The sequence below is a fragment of the Aulostomus chinensis genome, chromosome 15 (assembly GCF_037954235.1).
Source record: "Aulostomus chinensis isolate RoL2024-O1b breed Wild chromosome 15, RoL_Achi_v1.0, whole genome shotgun sequence".
In the NCBI taxonomy this organism is placed as follows: domain Eukaryota; kingdom Metazoa; phylum Chordata; class Actinopteri; order Syngnathiformes; family Aulostomidae; genus Aulostomus; species Aulostomus chinensis.
The window spans coordinates 6868229-6894281 of record NC_141334.1 but is presented as its reverse complement, the minus strand read 5'-3'; the positions used below and the strand labels follow the sequence as shown (position 1 = coordinate 6894281).

The 26053-nt window shown below is 41.1% G+C and overlaps 2 protein-coding genes and 2 long non-coding RNA genes across 6 annotated transcripts; all 4 read right to left on the bottom strand.

The window, feature by feature from the left end:
• Window positions 1-5798: 5798 nt before the first annotated feature.
• On the bottom strand, window positions 5799-8889 carry LOC147248467 (uncharacterized). The gene is made up of 6 exons (XM_086227309.1): window positions 8861-8889; window positions 8574-8633; window positions 8023-8331; window positions 7101-7400; window positions 6453-6575; window positions 5799-6131 (listed from the first exon to the last, which is right to left on the bottom strand). Exons 1-6 carry the CDS (start codon window positions 8886-8888, stop codon window positions 6046-6048), a joined length of 906 nt encoding a protein of 301 aa, XP_086083435.1. The 5' UTR covers window position 8889; the 3' UTR covers window positions 5799-6045.
• Window positions 8890-13777: 4888 nt separating this feature from the next.
• Window positions 13778-14429, bottom strand: LOC147248466 (uncharacterized). The gene is made up of 3 exons (XR_015119430.1): window positions 14406-14429; window positions 14119-14178; window positions 13778-13876 (listed from the first exon to the last, which is right to left on the bottom strand). It is a non-coding gene; the product is annotated as an uncharacterized LOC147248466 (long non-coding RNA).
• Window positions 14430-16223: 1794 nt separating this feature from the next.
• LOC147248465 (uncharacterized) lies at window positions 16224-18272 on the bottom strand. Its single transcript, XR_015119523.1, has 3 exons — window positions 18223-18272; window positions 17575-17697; window positions 16224-17253 (listed from the first exon to the last, which is right to left on the bottom strand). It is a non-coding gene; the product is annotated as an uncharacterized LOC147248465 (long non-coding RNA).
• Window positions 18273-21760: 3488 nt separating this feature from the next.
• Window positions 21761-25939, bottom strand: LOC147248464 (uncharacterized). 3 transcript variants are annotated; one of them, XM_086226835.1, is made up of 6 exons: window positions 25511-25939; window positions 25224-25283; window positions 24673-24981; window positions 23808-24107; window positions 23159-23281; window positions 21761-22837 (listed from the first exon to the last, which is right to left on the bottom strand). In XM_086226835.1, exons 1-6 carry the CDS (start codon window positions 25536-25538, stop codon window positions 22752-22754), a joined length of 906 nt encoding a protein of 301 aa, XP_086082961.1. In that variant the 5' UTR covers window positions 25539-25939; the 3' UTR covers window positions 21761-22751. The 3 variants fall into 3 exon arrangements, with proteins under 3 accessions (XP_086082961.1, XP_086082962.1, XP_086082963.1); XM_086226836.1 differs by lacking the exon at window positions 23159-23281; XM_086226837.1 differs by lacking the exon at window positions 21761-22837 and having other exon boundaries at window positions 23162-23281; window positions 23911-24107.
• Window positions 25940-26053: the final 114 nt, after the last annotated feature.

The following is a 26053-nucleotide window of genomic DNA, read 5'->3' as shown; positions in this document are numbered from 1 at the left end:
CTCAAATCTCTGGGATTCCGCTTTCTTTCTTCGTGTTTAAAAAACTAAAACTTCCTTTCCTACTTCAATAATTGTGACAAAGTTCCAATCAATTTAAAACCGTTGTGCAGTTCACACGAGCTTGACAACATCTAATTCATGGTGAAACAAATCTTTGCTGCTTCGAGCATCACATTTCAATGTAAACCTATTTCTCAACATGTCATTTCAATCGAGAAAAGAGTAATAAACTTGAGACCACATGCAGTACAGCTTCCTAAAAGCCACTGACATCACGTCTTCCTCCCACAGCCGTCAAGGCAAGTTTTGTCCCAAGCTGGAGGAAGAAAAGACAAACGAGAAAGTAGAAAAACAATGAGACACTCGTCTGTCAGTTGGTTAAAACCAAACCATCAGAGTACGCATGTTGTTTTTCCTTCAAGTTGGAAGATAAAGCATTACTTCCTGACTTTAAGAATAAAAAGTCAGCCGTCACATTAATATGAATCAGAACTGAAAAGAAACATCTTGAGTGGAGACAGATAGGCGCAAATGACGCATGATTTATGTGCGTGTGACATTAACTCCTTCAAATAATGGAGTCAAGTAAATCTGGGGCAAACGTTTTCATTACCTCACCTCCCGTGTCGTGATTTAATGGCTGATTCAGACTTGTGCGGCGTTCCTTCATATATCTGACACAACGACTTGGTACAGTTGTTCCCATAGACAGAAGCCAGCGAGCTGCCTGCCAAATGTGAGCGCACTTGTTTGCTTGGTTTCCAAGGGCAGGGGCTGAAAAGAGTTGGGTGTGTGTGGGTAAGAGAACAATACTGGAACATGTTTTTATTAAAAATTTGGGTCATGTGTGTATTTATTTATATGTCCAAGCGTGTCTATGCACATGCGTGTGCACTCTCGAGCTTCTGTGGCCTGGATGAGTCTCCCGGTTGGCCTACTAAGCAACATTATGTCTCATTCGCTTTGACTTTACTCTAAAACCCCGATGACGAAACACTCACTGGCAGGTTCTGTGCGCTCCCATTTTGGATGGCGACTACACTGGAGCTATTGAGTTTTACACTCACATGACTGCTTACTTGACCATATTATTCCACTGTAACTCAGACTGGGTAATGACCATGAAATGTAATAATGGGTAGCCAAACTTCCAGGCTGATGGGAACATTTAAGAATTAATTTCTTTGAGTGATTGGGTTACACGTTACTGCAAGGGTGGGTTGACTCTGTTGTACATAGGAGCTCTTTATTAATGCTTTTTTTTACGTGTATTATCCAGTGAGGAGCTTCTATTGGTCAAGTAACACAATGTAACAACCGACTAAAACCACCCCAAGTGTGAACTTGCTGCTAGACACTACTAACTGACTGCTAACTGACTAATTAACTAACTAACTAACTAACTACTGACGGCAGCAGTTTGGTTTCTTCTTTTTCAAGTCGTATTTTCTTTTTTGTTATGTTCAGTGACACCACTAAAAGTTAATTTTATGATTTTGGTGCCATTATTTTAGAACTTTTTCCTCACATTCAACCTTAGACACACACACACACACACACACGTGCAACCACAGGCATATGAGCACACGTATGGACTTTTGATTTTTTTTAAGTCTTATTTATGCAGCCTCAAATTGAAAAAAGCAAAACAACAAAAAAAACAGTAGCACAAAAACAAAAACAAAAAAAAGAACAATACATTTTGGCTGTCTTTGTCCTCTCTGGGACGCCAGCTGTCCTACACCCTTGATTCAGGTGATAAAAAAACAACACAAAAATCATTTTAATGGGGATTTTTAAAAAAACCTCTTAAACCTAGGAGAGAACCATTTCAACCTAATTTAAGTGGAGCAGCTCTTAATCAGAATGTCGTTATTGTATCAAGTCTAAAGAGGTCAGGGTGGTGGGCGGGTCAACAAAACGCCAGAGTTGACCACTTTCCAATTTCCAACCACAAGTCGAGACAGAGAACCTCGATCATTCCTCTAATCTTAACAAAAGTGCCAATTTGGACCCAAATTATGAATTTTCCTTCAATCTAACCAAGTTTTTTTTGCCGCTGTTCTTAAACCCAATCAGACCTTCACCGTAGCAATGACACATCATCAAACTTTATTATTTTTCAACAGTGGTTTATAACCATTTTAGAAGCCACAGTAGCCGATCTGGCATATAAAAACCACGTGCTTATCAGAGGGTCCAAACCGAGCAAACCAAACGATATGCTTGTTTAGGCTGGAGGACGTGTTGATGAATGTTTATCTCAGAGCTTATTTTTGGTCATACTTGGAGAGCAGCTGCAGCTCCATGACTGTTCTTATCATTAACTTCATTTTATTAGCTTAAGTCGTGCACTCAGGCATTTCCCCCCCAGCTAGCGGGTGTGTCAGGGTTTGCGCCGACCGACGAGCCTTTGTTTGGAGATAAGCGCGACCCTGAAAGCTGGAATGAGACCAGCCCAACTACTTCTCATTCCAAATGTGAGTATGGCAACAATGTCCACAGGCCTTGACCTCTTTAATCTAAACAGCTTCTGTGTTCCAACTCAAAAGCATGAAGAGGGTTGAGTGAGGTTTGGCTTGCTTTGATTGGTGGAGAAGTTTCTGATATGGAAGACGGACCGTGGTATGGAGGAAACCCTCCGCCACAACCTTGGCTCATGACCCACACATTGTTGGAGGAGACGTGCAGAAAGAAGGGTTTCAGAAGACCAGGTATGTTGGAAAGTTGTCATGAAAAATGTAGAAAACAAAGCTTTGGTAGGAAGGTTGCACGGTGCCATCCGCTACAACCTCAGCGTGTCCTTCTGCTCGCAGCTCTAAGAGTGATGTGATCCCTCCAGAACCGTCACAAAAGAAATGTAATCATGACAGTCACAGATCAGTGAGGAAAAGAAAAAGAACTGATTGGAGTCACAGCTCATGTATCATCTTATAACCCTAAAACAGCGAAACACCGCCCGACTTTCAAAAAGTAGTGTTTTTCATTTTAGCATTCATTTTTCTGTGCAAACTGCTGCATAAATATTCATTTTCAATGTCAGCGCGCAAACTCAGAGATCTGCTTCTATTTCAGTCTCGAACCAAAACTCGGTGATATGCTGCCCCCCCCCCCTTTAGAGTATTAAATATAAAGCTGTAGTTTCTTGAGATCAGCCACAAATTGCACATTTAAAATAAAGTGTTATGTTGCAGTAACACTTTATAACAGTTGCTGCGGTTTCCTTGAAAATGTTGACATATTTGACAGCATAATACTTCTGGCACAGGGACTCTTTGTCCTAAAATACAATGCACACCCAGACACCAAGATGCTACAGAGGCAGAGCTAAAAGATAGTCAAGACTCTTTTTTTTTTTTTTTTTTTTGGGTACATTTTAGGAAATTGAATGTCTACATTTGTAACTACAAAGGTACAATAAAACAGACCCTCTCCCCCCTCTATGTCAAATGTAAAAACCCTACAACTAAAAGCATCATATATGTTGTGTTGTAATACCTCCTGAAAATTAAGTAAAAACCACACTTCTCTTGAATCTTCAGGACAGTGAAACAATCTACCAGATAATGAAACACATTTGTCCTTGGTACAGGACTCACCCACTCCACCCTGCAGCGCTTCAGAAAGATCAGACCATTTTTGGTGTTGACAGACAAATCGCCATGACAGCTCTGGAAAGCCTCCTGGTCACACCAGCGCCTCCTCGCCCTCCTTGGGCCTCCTGACCCTTCCAGGTCATCCTCTGTTCTACGTGTGCTTCTATGAAGGAATATTGCACGGGATGCGACTTTTGCTCACTGCTAAAATGAACAAAAGTTCAAGCTTCTTTTAGTGGCCTTCAGTTAAAAAAAAAATTGAAATAGTGTCACATATTTCACCTTGGCCTAAATTCTTCAACTGAGAGGTATTCTCTTATAAACTAACATAAGGGGGGGGGGGGGGGGGGGGCGGGGCGTGCTCCCGTCTCGCCTTGCTGAATGTGGGTTAGTAATGCTGGGATTGTGTTCCACTCTCTCACCTGGCTGTCTGCCAGGCCTGTACACTAAAATCCTAAACCTGAATGGAGGAAAAAAAGAAAAAAGGAAAGAAAAGCTGCAGCTGTGGAAGCAGCGGGCAGTCAGACAAAAGTAAATGGAGTCATTTTCCAAAAGACCAACTCATTGGGCTGCTGCAGTTGAAACCCAATTATTCCCAGGCCACCTTTTCTCAAAAAGGGGATGTAATGCAGAGGGGAAAGCCCTCCTTCTTCGTGCTGCACTCACCCCATAAAACGCCGAGGGGAGGGGGTGGCGGTAGGGGGTGAGAGTCAGGGGAGCTCATAAGTGTTATTCCATACGGCCAGTCAGATGTTGAGGGTCAGAGCTGCAGTCTAGTTCCTATGGATCAACAGATGTCAACAGATGATGGCAGGATAGAACGGGGATCCCGTCTAGGATGTGGACGTGCTCAGTCAGCGTTTTAGCATTTATTGCAATGAAAACACGTCACTTTAAAGCAACGTGAAGTTTGCAGAGACTGTTTTCTTTTGTCTGTTTACTTTTATGTACATCATGTGTTGTACATTGTTGTTATTTGTATTTTTTTTTCAGTGTGTGTTTGGCTGAATCAAAGTGTGCAGTGGTGCCTGTAAATGTGGATGTATGGATTTGAATGTCTGGGAACACGTACATGTAGAAATGTACAGCTTTTAGGCTTATAGTTTATTTATTCACACACACATATATATATAATGTGTATATATATATATATATATATATATATATATATATATACATGTGTGTGTGTGTGTGTGTGTGCATGTATAAAAAAATCTGTGAACAAAAAATCAGATGTTATTCAGTTGTTTTACTGTGATTATGAATACAAGACATCCCCAAAATATTAGTTCATATGTGATCATTGGTATAAACAGTGCAAGCAACGGAGCCCTGGAGCGACCATGGAGGGAGTTTTTGTAGCCAATGCTCAGGAAATGCGTGCACGAGTTGTACCAAAATCGAGGGAAAGTCACGATGGACGAAGGGACCATGGATGTGTCTCCATCTTGTGGACAAAGAGGATCACCGCAGTGCTCACGAAAACCTGCAGCTCCTCTGCAACGATCGATCAGAGATTCCAACTTCGACCAGGCAAAACAACAAAGTAGCGCTGGTTTCATCTGGAATCAAATGCAAACATGCTTTGCTGCGATGTTAAAAGCAATGCTGGAGAATCTAAAGAAAAAATGAAATTTATTTTTCGCATGGACTTAAACATATGAATGAAGAAGGCCACTCCCAGGCTTTGGAATGTCAACAGGACAAAAACCAACTGAGGGCCCACCATGAGGTTTCCACTATTTAAGGCATTTTCATCTCTGAATTAGTCAACAGTTCATGAATGAAGCTCCACATGCACTTCATTAAACAATGGACAAAATGCAATACAATGAAGTCACAATGTCTTTCTTCAAATGGAAGGAAAACATTTAAAAAAAAGAAGAGGACAGGAAGTCAGACGGAGGATGAGCAGCACACCCTCCACCTTTTTTTATGTAAAACTAAACTGACCTTGTTTTAAAACTGCATGAGAGGAAACGGCTTCAAAAGACAGCATGAATCAGTGTGTGAGGTCTGTCAGTAACCACAGCTTGTTTCCAGTCACCCTGCTGTACAACTTTGACACGTACAAAGACGTGGTCGCGTTGCTGCCTGAAAGTCAACCTGACGCAACGTGGGCTGCAGTTAATATCAAGAGTCACGATGTTGGCGCTGAGCGGTAGATGTTCAAAGTCAGAGGTTGGTTATGACACCCAGAAAAACAAAAATAATTATTAATTTCTCAAAGTGTGACAGAAACACTGACATCACTGTTGGTACGAGTGGAATACCAACACAAATAGAAAGAAGCAGACTCACAGAAAAGCACAAGGTTGATATTTAGCCACATAGATGCTTCAAAGCTAACGATTTGTTGTTATTTTGCAGTGCTAAAGACTGGGCTCAAGGTTGGGAGTATGGAAACATTGAGGCCAGAGCTGACGATTGGCTGTTGTTGAATGAGAAATTATCTTGTATCTTGTGTGTTGCCGCTGGTTTTCCTGCTTTTCTTCCTCACCACAACATCTGAGTAGATGACATTGTCAAAATTACCTGGAAAAAAGAAAGACCAGATGTCAAATGTAGGGACTTGAAAAAGGCGATGCTCTGCTAGAACAGTCTCAGTTTATGTTTCTGTAAGAAATGTCGGTCACATCAGTCCATTTTCTGAGCTTCAATTTCAGCCTGTAAATGGATGTTGAAAAAAACTTCAACAAAGCAGACGTGTAAACACATTTCCATGTTGAATTTATATGAAAATGTTACAAATGTGGAAATTAACTCAGATGCAAAACACGATGAAAAGGACAAATTTGGTTTGTAATGCATTGTAAGGCAGTAATGAAGACAAGACCACCAACTACTTTGACTCACTCTCAGTGACGCTGGCAGGTCTTGTTTTCTTATAAATGTGTTTCAGACCAAAACCCAAAACCACAAGAAGCAACGTGACAGCAGAGGATATCACAGCCACAGCAGGGCGCGGAAACAGGAACTCTGAAAACACACAAATATTAAGAGAGCAGCAGCACAGTTCTAACATCCATCCATCCATTTTCTACTGCTTATCATGTGGGGGGGGGGGGGGGGGAGCCTATCCCAGCAGCCTGGGTGGGGTTCACCCTGGACAGGTCGCCAGTCCATCACAGGGCCAACACATAGAGACACACAACCATTCACTCTCACAGTCACACCTACGGTCAATTTAGAGTATCAATCAGCCTCGTCCCCTCTTGATGTCTTTGAACTGTGGGAGGAAGCTGGAGTACCAGAGAGAACCCACACGGGAACAGGGAGAACATGCAGACTCCACACAGAAAGATCCTGTGCTGGAGCCGGGGCTCGGACCTGGAACCTTCTTGCTGTGAGTTGACAGTGCTGACCACTGCACCACCGTGATGCCCCCAGTTCTAACATTTCAATTTCAAATTTAGAATTAACATTTCTTATCAGACTCAAGTGATGCACAGGACGAGTAGTGAAGGTGTGATGACCAAGGAGGAATGTTGCAAAGAAAATTACCTTCACAACTTTTTAGATGAACGACTGTTTCACTTCTGCTGACTTTGTTCTGAACGTGACACTTGACGTCTCCTGTTGGTTGACCGAATATAATGATGCTCACATTCAATATCCGGCCGCCATCTTGTTCGTCTCCAATCCCAATCAGGTTCTGAGACGGTTTGTCGTCTCTGGTCTGCATCAGCTCATAGCCGTCCAAACTCAGGGTGAACTGCACTTCATCTCCCTCAGAGGAGCAGGTGAGCTTCATTTGTTTTGGAGACAAACACGTCTGAGAGACGGCAGGCGCTGACAAGGGAGCTGAAAGACATTCAGAATTAAAACGTAACGTAACTGGAGGCTCTGTCTGTCGCTCCATTTAAGGCCCAGAACCACTGAGCATCAGCTGTGAGGATCAGAGCTGACGGACGGTTGTGAATGCATGTTTGAGATCCTTTGAGTCCAGTCAGAGAGAGACTGAGCTGCTACATTTCTACAAGGCTTCTCTAAACCCTCCCGCTGAGCCTGAAAACATGGAAGGAAAAAAAGCAGCATTTTGCTACATTTCACATATAACAATAATAATAATAATATAATAATACTACTACTACTACTACTAATAATAATAATAATAATAATAATAATAATAATAATAATAATAACAATAATAATAAATATTGCAGTAAGAAAAAAATCATGACAACAAAAAAGTCCTATTTTTAAGGTGAAAGTCTAAATATTGTGTTTGTCCAAATAAAATTTTCTCTATATTTTTCATTCATTCATAACATTTTATTTTACTAAAAATTATATTTGCCAGATTATAAAAAATCCTAACACTGTATGTATTACTAGTCACAAAAGAGACTGATTAATGTTTTTTTTAAGACATGCAATTTTGTTCCAACACGACTGATAACGAAAAGACTTCATGCCAACTTACCCTGTACTTTTAAAGTAAAGCTGACTTTCTTCATTGAGGTACCATTCATTGCAAATACTTCCATACTGTAGTTTCCAGAGAGGATTTTTGTCACGTTTTCCAGCTTGAACTCTGGATTGGTGTATTTTCCATGGTAATGATTAAACACTGTCTGGCTGCTTGATATTTTCAAAATCACTTGTTGTCCATCTTTAGTCAAAGTAATCATTTTATCTGCAGAATCTGGCAGGTGGAAAATCAGAGGCTGCCCCACCGTCCCAAAACACAGCCGATCGTCCCTGAGTTTAGTCAGGTTACATTCCTCAGAGCCTGAAGAGAGAGAAAGAAAGAGAGTTGGTAAAATCCCCAGATACGAATGTCAGGCATTATTTGTAGGGTGTTCTTGTCTCAACAGGGAAGAAGTCAGAGGACTTCCTTCATTTATTCACTTTTATGATAAATAGTAATAGATATTGAATCTATATGACCTGTATTTCTGAATTCTGTCATTGTCATCAACTCTCCAAACCTTTTTTTAATCATAATAAACCTCTTTTTTTATTGCTACCTACCTTTTATCAGTGTTGCTGTGGACTCCAGCGTTACGATCACGCAGATGAAAATCCCTGTTGCTGGAACACACAGGTCAAACGTCCTCACAAATGTTAGATTTCATGTACATCCACGCTTTACTTCATCCCATAAAAAGAGGAATTCACAGTGAGTTCCTCAACGCCACAGAAATGTGCTAAATTCTGTTTGAGATTAAACTGAAATAGTATCAGTGGTGTGTTTGGACTGTTTTTGTTCATCAAATGATTCCAGCATGTTCAGATTGAAATGAAACATCTTGACTCACCACACTGACAGTGTTGCAGCGTCTTCATGGCTGCTTCAGACTGACCGCTGGCAGCAGGCACGGTTCTACTATTTATGGTGATGACGATCTAAGAGTCGACACCCACAGCTCAGGGGTGAACAAAGAACGAGATCCTTTTGTCTCAATTTTTCATTGATTTATGAACTTGGTGAATGACAAACTTGAGCTCCTTCAACTAGAAACGACTGTCGTTGCTGACATTTGGTGGTGGGCTGTCTTGTGTACGTTACTCTCCGTGGTCATGATGACCTGTGACAGTGGATGCGTGTTGTTCAACTGCAGTCTGATCTCTGGGCCACTAAGCAGCTCCCTTGGAGCAGCTTGAGTTAAGGGCCTTGCTCAAGGGCAATTCAGCAGTGGTCGTGAGGACACGGTGAAGTCTGCTTCTTTACTTCCCCTCCCAGATTTATCCTGCTGGTCTTGGGGATTGAACCAGTGACCCTCTGGTGATGAGTCAAGAACAGCAAGTGATGATGCCAAAAATCAATAAACCGCAGCACAACCCTGCTGATGTAGAATTAATTCATGAACCCTGAACGTCAACATCAACAGCAATGTATTTGAACATGAATGCCAGACAATGGATGTTTCAGCTCTCAGCTTCTACATACACAGTCTCACCAACAGCTGTCTGAAGCCAACTTTCGAGAATCGTGGGATTAGATACATTTAACTGCTGCCCCGCTTGTTGCTTCTCATGTGATGGCTTCCAGCCCACATTTTTGAAAATATTTCTGCTTTGTTTCTGACTACAAAAACACCAAAATACGGCTTATTGACATAGACCTGTTGATGTCGGTGCTCCCTTCCAACAGGAGCTACTTTCAGGACACTCAGAGCCGAAATAATTCAGAAGTGATGATAAACAGACGAAAAAAACCTCTAGTGTGTCAGATGTTCACTGTAAAATGTATCACAGTGTTTATTGTGTTCGGAATTGACAGGGTACCTCTGTTGTTGAGCTCGTCCCACTTTTCTTTGTCAGTACTTTCTCAGTGTAGAATATTCATTCATAAAGATGAGGGAGCAGGACACAGTGGATGAAGATGAGAGGTGGATTTCTTGGACAGTCACCTGAGGAAATATTTGCTGCCTGCCTTCTACTGGATGGCCTCTCAACTCTAAGCAGGTTTTTCTTAAGTTGAAGTCCATTTGATATGCAATGCAGAGAAAGTCATTGGTGTGAAAGACAGTTATAAACCACAAAGTTCAATCTTTCCATTCCTGGCTCAAACAATTTCCTCTTTGAAAGACTCGTGTAGCTTCTGCAGAGACTCCACTTTTCTCTGTAGTTCACACACGAAGTCAAGGTTCCACTAAGTGTGTATTCTACTCCATAAACTAGAACTGCAAGAACAGACCAATGAAACAGGAGAGACTCTCCACCGATAAATAATCAAAAGAGCAGAGACTGCCTTGCAATTTAAACTGCACCAGAAATTATGGAAGATTTCCAAATGTCAAAACAAAAACATGGTGAAATGTGTGAATGTTTGAGTTTTCTAACTGCCTGCATCGCCAGACATTATGAAGCAGAATATATTTAACGTTCATTTAGCTGCTTCATAACTGCTTGACTTTGTTCCGTCCCACTTCAGAGTGACATTTACAAAGCCGTGTGAAGCGTTTCCCCGTTGCCCAGTAGAGCGCAGCATTGAGCTGCTACGAAACAATCAGAATCAGAATCAGAATCAGAACGCCTTTATTGTCACTGTGTGCAGGAACAATGAGATTAAAACCATCACCAATAACAGTGCAAAAGACAGAGTATAAAAATATGAGAAATGTGTACAATATGAACATATAGACATAGACGTAAGCTGCACAGTCTTGAGGAATAAATGTGGTGTATGTACAGATTTAAATATAAGTAGATATTGCGCGTTGTCCACGTAAAGACCACAAAGTCCATCAGGACCAGGTTTGATTTAGTTCTGGATTCTAGTTTTTGATATCATGGACACTTCAGTTGTGTAGATCTTGGTGATGTCTTGCTTTTTCTTATTGTGTTTTGATTGTTTCTGTTTCTCTGTGCATATTAATTTCACTCTTACTGGTTCCTGTTTTATTTTGAAAGAACTTCCTTCTTGTACCTTCATGTGCCTTACATTTCCTGTCTTTCTTACTTTTCTGCCTCTTCTCAGAAAATCGCCTGAGTCTTGTCGGTTGTTAGTCTTCCTCAGTCACGGGCCAGTTGTCTGTCTCAGCCAATCAGCTCCCTCCCTGCACTCCTGTTCCCGCCCTGTTTAGCCATAACGCTAAAAGAAATGAGATCATGTCGCTATTCAACAGCTGGATGAGGGTTAAAAGATGTCAAATGAGCGTAACAGCGTGTGTGTTGGCATGCGAAGCTCATAAGGGGCCCATCCTTTTCCTCAAACTATTAATTCCAAGCCAAAGTTGTATTTTCCTTCATCTCCTTTATTCAACATTTCCTTGTTGTTTATAGCAACGCCTCAGAGGAAAAACACCCTTTCTGCCATCAATCAAGACAAAGCTGGTATCAGCAACTACGAGCGAAAGTGTGACAGAAACACTGACATCACTGTTGGTACGAGTGGAATACCAACACAAATAGAAAGAAGCAGACTCACAGAAAAGCACAAGGTTGATATTTAGCCACATAGATGCTTCAAAGCTAACGATTTGTTGTTATTTTGCAGTGCTAAAGACTGGGCTCAAGGTTGGGAGTATGGAAACATTGAGGCCAGAGCTGACGATTGGCTGTTGTTGAATGAGAAATTATCTTGTATCTTGTGTGTTGCTGCTGGTTTTCCTGCTTTTCTTCCTCACCACAACATCTGAGTAGATGACATTGTCAAAATTACCTGGAAAAAAGAAAGAACAGATGTCAAATGTAGGGACTTGAAAAAGGCGATGCTCTGCTAGAACAGTCTCAGTTTATGTTTCTGTAAGAAATGTCGGTCACATCAGTCCATTTTCTGAGCTTCAATTTCAGCCTGTAAATGGATGTTGAAAAAAACTTCAACAAAGCAGACGTGTAAACACATTTCCATGTTGAATTTATATGAAAATGTTACAAATGTGGAAATTAACTCAGATGCAAAACACGATGAAAAGGACAAATTTGGTTTGTAATGCATTGTAAGGCAGAAATGAAGACAAGACCACCAACTACTTTGACTCACTCTCAGTGACGCTGGCAGGTCTTGTTTTCTTATAAATGTGTTTCAGACCAAAACCCAAAACCACAAGAAGCAACGTGACAGCAGAGGATATCACAGCCACAACAGGGCGCGGAAACAGGAACTCTGAAAACACACAAATATTAAGAGAGCAGCAGCACAGTTCTAACATCCATCCATCCATTTTCTACTGCTTATCATGGGGGGGGGGGGGGGGGGGGGAGCCTATCCCAGCAGCCTGGGTGGGGTTCACCCTGGACAGGTCGCCAGTCCATCACAGGGCCAACACATATAGACACACAACCATTCACTCTCACAGTCACACCTACGGTCAATTTAGAGTATCAATCAGCCTCGTCCCCTCTTGATGTCTTTGGACTGTGGGAGGAACCTGGAGTACCAGAGAGAACCCACACGGGAACAGGGAGAACATGCAGACTCCACACAGAAAGATCCTGTGCTGGAGCCAGGGCTCGGACCTGGAACCTTCTTGCTGTGAGTTGACAGTGCTGACCACTGCACCACCGTGATGCCCCCAGTTCTAACATTTCAATTTCAAATTTAGAATTAACATTTCTTATCAGACTCAAGTGATGCACAGGACGAGTAGTGAAGGTGTGATGACCAAGGAGGAATGTTGCAAAGAAAATTACCTTCACAACTTTTTAGATGAACGACTGTTTCACTTCTGCTGACTTTGTTCTGAACGTGACACTTGATGTCTCCTGTTTGTTGACCGAATATAATGATGCTCACATTCAATATCCGGCCGCCATCTTGTTTGTCTCCAATCCCAATCAGGTTCTGAGACGGTTTGTCGTCTCTGGTCTGCATCAGCTCATAGCCGTCCAAACTCAGGGTGAACTGAACTTCATCTCCCTCAGAGGAGCAGGTGAGCTTCATTTGTTTTGGAGACAAACACGTCTGAGAGACGGCAGGCGCTGACAAGGGAGCTGAAAGACATTCAGAATTAAAACGTAACGTAACTGGAGGCTCTGTCTGTCGCTCCATTTAAGGCCCAGAACCACTGAGCATCAGCTGTGAGGATCAGAGCTGACGGACGGTTGTGAATGCATGTTTGAGATCCTTTGAGTCCAGTCAGAGAGAGACTGAGCTGCTACATTTCTACAAGGCTTCTCTAAACCCTCCCGCTGAGCCTGAAAACATGGAAGGAAAAATAGCAGCATTTTGCTACATTTCACATATAACAATAATATAATAATAATAATAATAATAATAATAATAATAATAATAATAATAATAATAATAAATATTGCAGTAAGAAAAAAAATCATGACAACAAAAAAGTCCTATTTTTTAGGTGAAAGTCTAAATATTGTGTTCGTCCAAATAAAATTTTCTCTATATTTTTCATTCATTCATAACATTTTATTTTACTAAAAATTATATTTGCCAGATTATAAAAAATTCTAACACTGTATGTATTACTAGTCACAAAAGAGACTGATTAATGTTTTTTTTAAGACATGCAATTTTGTTCCAACACGACTGATAACGAAAAGACTTCATGCCAACTTACCCTGTACTTTTAAAGTAAAGCTGACTTTCTTCATTGAGGTACCATTCATTGCAAATACTTCCATACTGTAGTTTCCAGAGAGGATTTTTGTCACGTTTTCCAGCTTGAACTCTGGATTGGTGTATTTTCCATGGTAATGATTAAACACTGTCTGGCTGCTTGATATTTTCAAAATCACTTGTTGTCCATCTTTAGTCAAAATAATCATTTTATCTGCAGAATCTGGCAGGTGGAAAATCAGAGGCTGCCCCACCGTCCCAAAACACAGCCGATCGTCCCTGAGTTTAGTCAGGTTACATTCCTCAGAGCCTGAAGAGAGAGAAAGAAAGAGAGTTGGTAAAATCCCCAGATACGAATGTCAGGCATTATTTGTAGGGTGTTCTTGTCTCAACAGGGAAGAAGTCAGAGGACTTCCTTCATTTATTCACTTTTATGATAAATAGTAATAGATATTGAATCTATATGACCTGTATTTCTGAATTCTGTCATTGTCATCAACTCTCCAAACCTTTTTTTAATCATAATAAACCTCTTTTTTTATTGCTACCTACCTTTTATCAGTGTTGCTGTGGACTCCAGCGTTACGATCACGCAGATGAAAATCCCTGTTGCTGGAACACACAGGTCAAACGTCCTCACAAATGTTAGATTTCATGTACATCCACGTTTTACTTCATCCCATAAAAAGAGGAATTCACAGTGAGTTCCTCAACGCCACAGAAATGTGCTAAATTCTGTTTGAGATTAAACTGAAATAGTATCAGTGGTGTGTTTGGACTGTTTTTGTTCATCAAATGATTCCAGCATGTTCAGATTGAAATGAAACATCTTGACTCACCACACTGACAGTGTTGCAGCGTCTTCATGGCTGCTTCAGACTGACCGCTGGCAGCAGGCACGGTTCTACTATTTATGGTGATGACGATCTAAGAGTCGACACCCACAGCTCAGGGGTGAACAAAGAACGAGATCCTTTTGTCTCAATTTTTCTTTGATTTATGAACTTGGTGAATGACAAACTTGAGCTCCTTCAACTAGAAAAGACTGTCGTTGCTGACATTTGGTGGTGGGCTGTCTTGTGTACGTTACTCTCCGTGGTCATGATGACCTGTGACAGTGGATGCGTGTTGTTCAACTGCAGTCTGATCTCTGGGCCACTAAGCAGCTCCCTTGGAGCAGCTTGAGTTAAGGGCCTTGCTCAAGGGCAATTCAGCAGTGGTCGTGAGGACACGGTGAAGTCTGCTTCTTTACTTCCCCTCCCAGATTTATCCTGCTGGTCTTGGGGATTGAACCAGTGACCCTCTGGTGATGAGTCAAGAACAGCAAGTGATGATGCCAAAAATCAATAAACCGCAGCACAACCCTGCTGATGTAGAATTAATTCATGAACCCTGAACGTCAACATCAACAGCAATGTATTTGAACATGAATGCCAGACAATGGATGTTTCAGCTCTCAGCTTCTACATACACAGTCTCACCAACAGCTGTCTGAAGCAAACTTTCGAGAATCGTGGGATTAGATACATTTAACTGCTGCCCCGCTTGTTGCTTCTCATGTGATGGCTTCCAGCCCACATTTTTGAAAATATTTCTGCTTTGTTTCTGACTACAAAAACACCAAAATACGGCTTATTGACATAGACCTGTTGATGTCGGTGCTCCCTTCCAACAGGAGCTACTTTCAGGACACTCAGAGCCGAAATAATTCAGAAGTGATGATAAACAGACGAAAAAAACCTCTAGTGTGTCAGATGTTCACTGTAAAATGTATCACAGTGTTTATTGTGTTCGGAATTGACAGGGTACCTCTGTTGTTGAGCTAGTCCCACTTTTCTTTGTCAGTACTTTCTCAGTGTAGAATATTCATTCATAAAGATGAGGGAGCAGGACACAGTGGATGAAGATGAGAGGTGGATTTCTTGGACAGTCACTTGAGGAAATATTTGCTGCCTGCCTTCTACTGGATGGCCTCTCAACTCTAAGCAGGTTTTTCTTAAGTTGAAGTCCATTTGATATGCAATGCAGAGAAAGTCATTGGTGTGAAAGACAGTTATAAACCACAAAGTTCAATCTTTCCATTCCTGGCTCAAACAATTTCCTCTTTGAAAGACTCGTGTAGCTTCTGCAGAGACTCCACTTTTCTCTGTAGTTCACACACGAAGTCAAGGTTCCACTAAGTGTGTATTCTACTCCATAAACTAGAACTGCAAGAACAGACCAATGAAACAGGAGAGACTCTCCACCGATAAATAATCAAAAGAGCAGAGACTGCCTTGCAATTTAAACTGCACCAGAAATTATGGAAGATTTCCAAATGTCAAAACAAAAACATGGTGAAATGTGTGAATGTTTGAGTTTTCTAACTGCCTGCATCGCCAGACATTATGAAGCAGAATATATTTAACGTTCATTTAGCTGCTTCATAACTGCTTGACTTTGTTCCGTCCCACTTCAGAGTGACATTTACAAAGCCGTGTGAAGCGTTTCCCCGTTGCCCAGTAGAGCGCAGCATTGAGCTGCTACGAAACAATCAGAATCAGAATCAGAATCAGAACGCCTTTATTGTCACTGTGTGCAGGAACAATGAGATTAAAACCATCACCAATAACAGTGCAAAAGACAGAGTATAAAAATATGAGAAATGTGTACAATATGAACATATAGACATAGACGTAAGCTGCACAGTCTTGAGGAATGAATGTGGTGTATGTACAGATTTAAATATAAGTAGATATTGCGCGTTGTCCACGTAAAGACCACAAAGTCCATCAGGACCAGGTTTGATTTAGTTCTGGATTCTAGTTTTTGATATCATGGACACTTCAGTTGTGTAGATCTTGGTGATGTCTTGCTTTTTCTTATTGTGTTTTGATTGTTTCTGTTTCTCTGTGCATATTAATTTCACTCTTACTGGTTCCTGTTTTATTTTGAAAGAACTTCCTTCTTGTACCTTCATGTGCCTTACATTTCCTGTCTTTCTTACTTTTCTGCCTCTTCTCAGAAAATCGCCTGAGTCTTGTCGGTTGTTAGTCTTCCTCAGTCACGGGCCAGTTGTCTGTCTCAGCCAATCAGCTCCCTCCCTGCACTTCTGTTCCCGCCCTGTTTAGCCATAACGCTAAAAGAAATGAGATCATGTTGCTATTCAACAGCTGGATGAGGGTTAAAAGATGTCAAATGAGCGTAACAGCGTGTGTGTTGGCATGCGAAGCTCATAAGGGGCCCATCCTTTTCCTCAAACTATTAATTCCAAGCCAAAGTTGTATTTTCCTTCATCTCCTTTATTCAACATTTCCTTGTTGTTTATAGCAACGCCTCAGAGGAAAAACACCCTTTCTGCCATCAATCAAGACAAAGCTGGTATCAGCAACTACGAGCGAAAGTGTGACAGAAACACTGACATCACTGTTGGTACGAGTGGAATACCAACACAAATAGAAAGAAGCAGACTCACAGAAAAGCACAAGGTTGATATTAGCCACATAGATGCTTCAAAGCTAACGATTTGTTGTTATTTTGCAGTGCTAAAGACTGGGCTCAAGGTTGGGAGTATGGAAACATTGAGGCCAGAGCTGACGATTGGCTGTTGTTGAATGAGAAATTATCTTGTATCTTGTGTGTTGCTGCTGGTTTTCCTGCTTTTCTTCCTCACCACAACATCTGAGTAGATGACATTGTCAAAATTACCTGGAAAAAAGAAAGAATAGATGTCAAATGTAGGGACTTGAAAAAGGCGATGCTCTGCTAGAACAGTCTCAGTTTATGTTTCTGTAAGAAATGTCGGTCACATCAGTCCATTTTCTGAGCTTCAATTTCAGCCTGTAAATGGATGTTGAAAAAAACTTCAACAAAGCAGACGTGTAAACACATTTCCATGTTAAATTTATATGAAAATGTTACAAATGTGGAAATTAACTCAAATGCAAAACACGATGAAAAGGACAAATTTGGTTTGTAATGCATTGTAAGGCAGTAATGAAGACAAGACCACCAACTACTTTGACTCACTCTCAGTGACGCTGGCAGGTCTTGTTTTCTTATAAATGTGTTTCAGACCAAAACCCAAAACCACAAGAAGCAACGTGACAGCAGAGGATATCACAGCCACAGCAGGGCGCGGAAACAGGAACTCTGAAAACACACAAATATTAAGAGAGCAGCAGCACAGTTCTAACATCCATCCATCCATTTTCTACTGCTTATCATGGGGGGGGGGGGGGGGGGGAGCCTATCCCAGCAGCCTGGGTGGGGTTCACCCTGGACAGGTCGCCAGTCCATCACAGGGCCAACACATATAGACACACAACCATTCACTCTCACAGTCACACCTACGGTCAATTTAGAGTATCAATCAGCCTCGTCCCCTCTTGATGTCTTTGGACTGTGGGAGGAACCTGGAGTACCAGAGAGAACCCACACGGGAACAGGGAGAACATGCAGACTCCACACAGAAAGATCCTGTGCTGGAGCCAGGGCTCGGACCTGGAACCTTCTTGCTGTGAGGTGACAGTGCTGACCACTGCACCACTGTGATGCCCCCAGTTCTAACATTTCAATTTCAAATTTAGAATTAACATTTCTTATCAGACTCAAGTGATGCACAGGACGAGTAGTGAAGGTGTGATGACCAAGGAGGAATGTTGCAAAGAAAATTACCTTCACAACTTTTTAGATGAACGACTGTTTCACTTCTGCTGACTTTGTTCTGAACGTGACACTTGATGTCTCCTGTTTGTTGACCATGTAACCTGATGCTCACATTTGATACCCAGCCGCCATCTTGTTTGTCTCCAATCCCAATCAGGTTCTGTGTCCAGTTTCTCTGAGACGGTTTGTCGTCTCTGGTCTGCATCAGCTCATAGCCGTCCAAACTCAGGGTGAACTGAACTTCATCTCCCTCAGAGGAGCAGGTGAGCTTCATTTGTTTTGGAGACAAACACGTCTGAGAGACGGCAGGCGCTGACAAGGGAGCTGAAAGACATTCAGAATTAAAACGTAACGTAACTGGAGGCTCTGTCTGTCGCTCCATTTAAGGCCCAGAACCACTGAGCATCAGCTGTGAGGATCAGAGCTGACGGACGGTTGTGAATGCATGTTTGAGATCCTTTGAGTCCAGTCAGAGAGAGACTGAGCTGCTACATTTCTACAAGGCTTCTCTAAACCCTCCCGCTGAGCCTGAAAACATGGAAGGAAAAATAGCAGCATTTTGCTACATTTCACATATAACAATAATAATAATAATAATAATAATAATAATAATAATAATAATAACAATAACAATAATAATAATAATAATAACAATAATAATAATAATAAATATTGCAGTAAGAAAAAAATCATGACAACAAAAAAGTCCTATTTTTAAGGTGAAAGTCTAAATATTGTGTTTGTCCAAATAAAATTTTCTCTATATTTTTCATTCATTCATAACATTTTATTTTACTAAAAATTATATTTGCCAGATTATAAAAAATTCTAACACTGTATGTATTACTAGTCACAAAAGAGACTGATTAATGTTTTTTTTAAGACATGCAATTTTGTTCCAACACGACTGATAACGAAAAGACTTCATGCCAACTTACCCTGTACTTTTAAAGTAAAGCTGACTTTCTTCATTGAGGTACCATTCATTGCAAATACTTCCATACTGTAGTTTCCAGAGAGGATTTTTGTCACGTTTTTCAGCTTGAACTCTGGATTGGTGTATTTTCCATGGTAATGATTAATTCTTTTCTTTTTGTTTGATATTTTCAAAATCACTTGTTGTCCATCTTTAGTCAAAGTAATCGTTTTATCTGCAGAATCTGGCAGGTGGAAAATCAGAGGCTGCCCCACCGTCCCAAAACACAGCCGATCGTCCCTGAGTTTAGTCAGGTTACATTCCTCAGAGCCTGAAGAGAGAGAAAGAAAGAGAGTTGGTAAAATCCCCAGATACGAATGTCAGGCATTATTTGTAGGGTGTTCTTGTCTCAACAGGGAAGAAGTCAGAGGACTTCCTTCATTTATTCACTTTTATGATAAATAGTAATAGATATTGAATCTATATGACCTGTATTTCTGAATTCTGTCATTGTCATCAACTCTCCAAACCTTTTTTTAATCATAATAAACCTCTTTTTTTATTGCTACCTACCTTTTATCAGTGTTGCTGTGGACTCCAGCGTTACGATCACGCAGATGAAAATCCCTGTTGCTGGAACACACAGGTCAAACGTCCTCACAAATGTTAGATTTCATGTACATCCACGTTTTACTTCATCCCATAAAAAGAGGAATTCACAGTGAGTTCCTCAACGCCACAGAAATGTGCTAAATTCTGTTTGAGATTAAACTGAAATAGTATCAGTGGTGTGTTTGGACTGTTTTTGTTCATCAAATGATTCCAGCATGTTCAGATTGAAATGAAACATCTTGACTCACCACACTGACAGTGTTGCAGCGTCTTCATGGCTGCTTCAGACTGACCGCTGGCAGCAGGCACGGTTCTACTATTTATGGTGATGACGATCTAAGAGTCGACACCCACAGCTCAGGGGTGAACAAAGAACGAGATCCTTTTGTCTCAATTTTTCTTTGATTTATGAACTTGGTGAATGACAAACTTGAGCTCCTTCAACTAGAAACGACTGTCGTTGCTGACATTTGGTGGTGGGCTGTCTTGTGTACGTTACTCTCCGTGGTCATGATGACCTGTGACAGTAGATGCGTGTTGTTCAACTGCAGTCTGATCTCTGGGCCACAAAGCAGCTCCCTTGGAGCAGCTTGAGTTAAGGGCCTTGCTCAAGGGCAATTCAGCAGTGGTCGTGAGGACACGGTGAAGTCTGCTTCTTTACTTCCCCTCCCAGATTTATCCTGCTGGTCTTGGGGATTGAACCAGTGACCCTCTGGTGATGAGTCAAGAACAGCAAGTGATGATGCCAAAAATCAATAAACCGCAGCACAACCCTGCTGATGTAGAATTAATTCATGAACCCTGAACGTCAACATCAACAGCAATGTATTTGAACATGAATGCCAGACAATGGATGTTTCAGCTCTCAGCTTCTACATACACAGTCTCACCAACAGCTGTCTGAAGCCAGCTTTCGAGAATCGTGGGATTAGATACATTTAACTGCTGCCCCGCTTGTTGCTTCTCATGTGATGGCTTCCAGCCCACATTTTTGAAAATATTTCTGCTTTGTTTCTGACTACAAAAACACCAAAATACGGCTTATTGACATAGACCTGTTGATGTCGGTGCTCCCTTCCAACAGGAGCTACTTTCAGGACACTCAGAGCCGAAATAATTCAGAAGTGATGATAAACAGACGAAAAAAACCTCTAGTGTGTCAGATGTTCACTGTAAAATGTATCACAGTGTTTATTGTGTTCGGAATTGACAGGGTACCTCTGTTGTTGAGCTCGTCCCACTTTTCTTTGTCAGTACTTTCTCAGTGTAGAATATTCATTCATAAAGATGAGGGAGCAGGACACAGTGGATGAAGATGAGAGGTGGATTTCTTGGACAGTCACCTGAGGAAATATTTGCTGCCTGCCTTCTACTGGATGGCCTCTCAACTCTAAGCAGGTTTTTCTTAAGTTGAAGTCCATTTGATATGCAATGCAGAGAAAGTCATTGGTGTGAAAGACAGTTATAAACCACAAAGTTCAATCTTTCCATTCCTGGCTCAAACAATTTCCTCTTTGAAAGACTCGTGTAGCTTCTGCAGAGACTCCACTTTTCTCTGTAGTTCACACACGAAGTCAAGGTTCCACTAAGTGTGTATTCTACTCCATAAACTAGAACTGCAAGAACAGACCAATGAAACAGGAGAGACTCTCCACCGATAAATAATCAAAAGAGCAGAGACTGCCTTGCAATTTAAACTGCACCAGAAATTATGGAAGATTTCCAAATGTCAAAACAAAAACATGGTGAAATGTGTGAATGTTTGAGTTTTCTAACTGCCTGCATCGCCAGACATTATGAAGCAGAATATATTTAACGTTCATTTAGCTGCTTCATAACTGCTTGACTTTGTTCCGTCCCACTTCAGAGTGACATTTACAAAGCCGTGTGAGGCGTTTCCCTGTTGCCCAGTAGAGCGCAGCATTGAGCTGCTACGAAACAATCAGAATCAGAATCAGAATCAGAACGCCTTTATTGTCACTGTGTGCAGGAACAATGAGATTAAAACCATCACCAATAACAGTGCAAAAGACAGAGTATAAAAATATGAGAAATGTGTACAATATGAACATATAGACATAGATGTAAGCTGCACAGTCTTGAGGAATAAATGTGGTGTATGTACAGATTTAAATATAAGTAGATATTGCGCGTTGTCCACGTAAAGACCACAAAGTCCATCAGGACCAGGTTTGATTTAGTTCTGGATTCTAGTTTTTGATATCATGGACACTTCAGTTGTGTAGATCTTGGTGATGTCTTGCTTTTTCTTATTGTGTTTTGATTGTTTCTGTTTCTCTGTGCATATTAATTTCACTCTTACTGGTTCCTGTTTTATTTTGAAAGAACTTCCTTCTTGTACCTTCATGTGCCTTACATTTCCTGTCTTTCTTACTTTTCTGCCTCTTCTCAGAAAATCGCCTGAGTCTTGTCGGTTGTTAGTCTTCCTCAGTCACGGGCCAGTTGTCTGTCTCAGCCAATCAGCTCCCTCCCTGCACTCCTGTTCCCGCCCTGTTTAGCCATAACGCTAAAAGAAATGAGATCATGTTGCTATTCAACAGCTGGATGAGGGTTAAAAGATGTCAAATGAGCGTAACAGCGTGTGTGTTGGCATGCGAAGCTCATAAGGGGCCCATCCTTTTCCTCAAACTATTAATTCCAAGCCAAAGTTGTATTTTCCTTCATCTCCTTTATTCAACATTTCCTTGTTGTTTATAGCAACGCCTCAGAGGAAAAACACCCTTTCTGCCATCAATCAAGACAAAGCTGGTATCAGCAACTACGAGCGAAAGTGTGACAGAAACACTGACATCACTGTTGGTACGAGTGGAATACCAACACAAATAGAAAGAAGCAGACTCACAGAAAAGCACAAGGTTGATATTAGCCACATAGATGCTTCAAAGCTAACGATTTGTTGTTATTTTGCAGTGCTAAAGACTGGGCTCAAGGTTGGGAGTATGGAAACATTGAGGCCAGAGCTGACGATTGGCTGTTGTTGAATGAGAATTTATCTTGTATCTTGTGTGTTGCCGCTGGTTTTCCTGCTTTTCTTCCTCACCACAACATCTGAGTAGATGACATTGTCAAAATTACCTGGAAAAAAGAAAGACCAGATGTCAAATGTAGGGACTTGAAAAAGGCGATGCTCTGTTAGAACAGTCTCAGTTTATGTTTCTGTAAGAAATGTCGGTCACATCAGTCCATTTTCTGAGCTTCAATTTCAGCCTGTAAATGGATGTTGAAAAAAACTTAAACAAAGCAGACGTGTAAACACATTTCCATGTTGAATTTATATGAAAATGTTACAAATGTGGAAATTAACTCAGATGCAAAACACGATGAAAAGGACAAATTTGGTTTGTAATGCATTGTAAGGCAGTAATGAAGACAAGACCACCAACTACTTTGACTCACTCTCAGTGACGCTGGCAGGTCTTGTTTTCTTATAAATGTGTTTCAGACCAAAACCCAAAACCACAAGAAGCAACGTGACAGCAGAGGATATCACAGCCACAGCAGGGCGCGGAAACAGGAACTCTGAAAACACACAAATATTAAGAGAGCAGCAGCACAGTTCTAACATCCATCCATCCATTTTCTACTGCTTATCATGGGGTGGGGGGGGGGGGGGGGAGCCTATCCCAGCAGCCTGGGTGGGGTTCACCCTGGACAGGTCGCCAGTCCATCACAGGACCAACACATATAGACACACAACCATTCACACTCACAGTCACACCTACAGTCAATTTAGAGTATCAATCAGCCTCGTCCCCTCTTGATGTCTTTGGACTGTGGAGGAAGCTGGAGTACCAGAGAGAACCCACACAGGAACAGGGAGAACATGCAGACTCCACACAGAAAGATCCTGTGCTGGAGCCGGGGCTCGGACCTGGAACCTTCTTGCTGTGAGGTGACAGTGCTGACCACTGCACCACCGTGATGCCCCCAGTTCTAACATTTCAATTTCAAATTTAGAATTAACATTTCTTATCAGACTCAAGTGATGCACAGGACGAGTAGTGAAGGTGTGATGACCAAGGAGGAATGTTGCAAAGAAAATTACCTTCACAACTTTTCAGATGAACAACTGTTTCACTTCTGCTGACTTTGTTCTGAACGTGACACTTGACGTCTCCTGTTGGTTGACCGAATATAATGATGCTCACATTCAATATCCGGCCGCCATCTTGTTTGTCTCCAATCCCAATCAGGTTCTGAGACGGTTTGTCGTCTCTGGTCTGCATCAGCTCACAGCCGTCCAAACTCAGGGTGAACTGAACTTCATCTCCCTCAGAGGAGCAGGTGAGCTTCATTTGTTCTGGAGACAAACACGTCTGAGAGACGGCAGGCGCTGACAAGGGAGCTGAAAGACATTCAGAATAAAACGTAACGTAACTGGAGGCTCTGTCTGTCGCTCCATTTAAGGCCCAGAACCACTGAGCATCAGCTGTGAGGATCAGAGCTGACGGACGGTTGTGAATGCATGTTTGAGATCCTTTGAGTCCAGTCAGAGAGAGACTGAGCTGCTACATTTCTACAAGGCTTCTCTAAACCCTCCCGCTGAGCCTGAAAACATGGAAGGAAAAAAAGCAGCATTTTGCTACATTTCACATATAACAATAATAATAATAATAATAATAATAATAATAATAATAATAAATATTGCAGTAAGAAAAAAATCATGACAACAGAAAAGTCCTATTTTTAAGGTGAAAGTCTAAATATTGTGTTTGTCCAAATAAAATTTTCTCTATATTTTTCATTCATTCATAACATTTTATTTTACTAAAAATTATATTTGCCAGATTATAAAAAATTCTAACACTGTATGTATTACTAGTCACAAAAGAGACTGATTAATGTTTTTTTTAAGACATAGAATTTTGTTCCAACACGACTGATAACGAAAAGACTTCATGCCAACTTACCCTGTACTTTTAAAGTAAAGCTGACTTTCTTCATTGAGGTACCATTCATTGCAAATACTTCCATACTGTAGTTCCCAGAGAGGATTTTTGTCACGTTTTCCAGCTTGAACTCTGGATCGGTGTATTTTCCATGGTAATGATTAATTCTTTTCTTTTTGTTTGATATTTTCAAAATCACTTGTTGTCCATCTTTAGTCAAAGTAATCATTTTATCTGCAGAATCTGGCAGGTGGAAAATCAGAGGCTGCCCCACCGTCCCAAAACACAGCCGATCGTCCCTGAGTTTAGTCAGGTTACATTCCTCAGAGCCTGAAGAGAGAGAAAGAAAGAGAGTTGGTAAAATCCCCAGATACGAATGTCAGGCATTATTTGTAGGGTGTTCTTGTCTCAACAGGGAAGAAGTCAGAGGACTTCCTTCATTTATTCACTTTTATGATAAATAGTAATAGATATTGAATCTATATGACCTGTATTTCTGAATTCTGTCATTGTCATCAACTCTCCAAACCTTTTTTTAATCATAATAAACCTCTTTTTTTATTGCTACCTACCTTTTATCAGTGTTGCTGTGGACTCCAGCGTTACGATCACGCAGATGAAAATCCCTGTTGCTGGAACACACAGGTCAAACGTCCTCACAAATGTTAGATTTCATGTACATCCACGCTTTACTTCATCCCATAAAAAGAGGAATTCACAGTGAGTTCCTCAACGCCACAGAAATGTGCTAAATTCTGTTTGAGATTAAACTGAAATAGTATCAGTGGTGTGTTTGGACTGTTTTTGTTCATCAAATGATTCCAGCATGTTCAGATTGAAATGAAACATCTTGACTCACCACACTGACAGTGTTGCAGCGTCTTCATGGCTGCTTCAGACTGACCGCTGGCAGCAGGCACGGTTCTACTATTTATGGTGACTTCATGTGACGATCTAAGAGTCGACACCCACAGCTCAGGGGTGAACAAAGAACAAGATCCTTTTGTCTCACATTTTCTATTAGTTATGAATTTGGTGAATGACAAACTTGAGCTCCTTCAACTAGAAACGACTGTTGTTGCTGATATTTGGTGGTGGGCTGTCTTGCGTGCGTTTATTTCAGTCGTCAAGGCTCGACATTGGTTATCTTGCTGTTTGATTTGAAGCAATCAAATTGTTGACATCTCCTATCCAGCAGTGAACAGTGACCCAGATGAACTCTTTGTTAAGTTAGGAAACAGCTGAACTTAGAACTTAGAACTGTAGGTTCTTCAACCAAAAACAATGGCCAGAGAAATTGTACCATTGATATCAGTGATTTATTCAAATATCAACTAGTTTTTGGTCTCTCAAAGTCATAAATGATGGAAAATAAAACCTCAGTGTGAGAAGGTAATGCAGT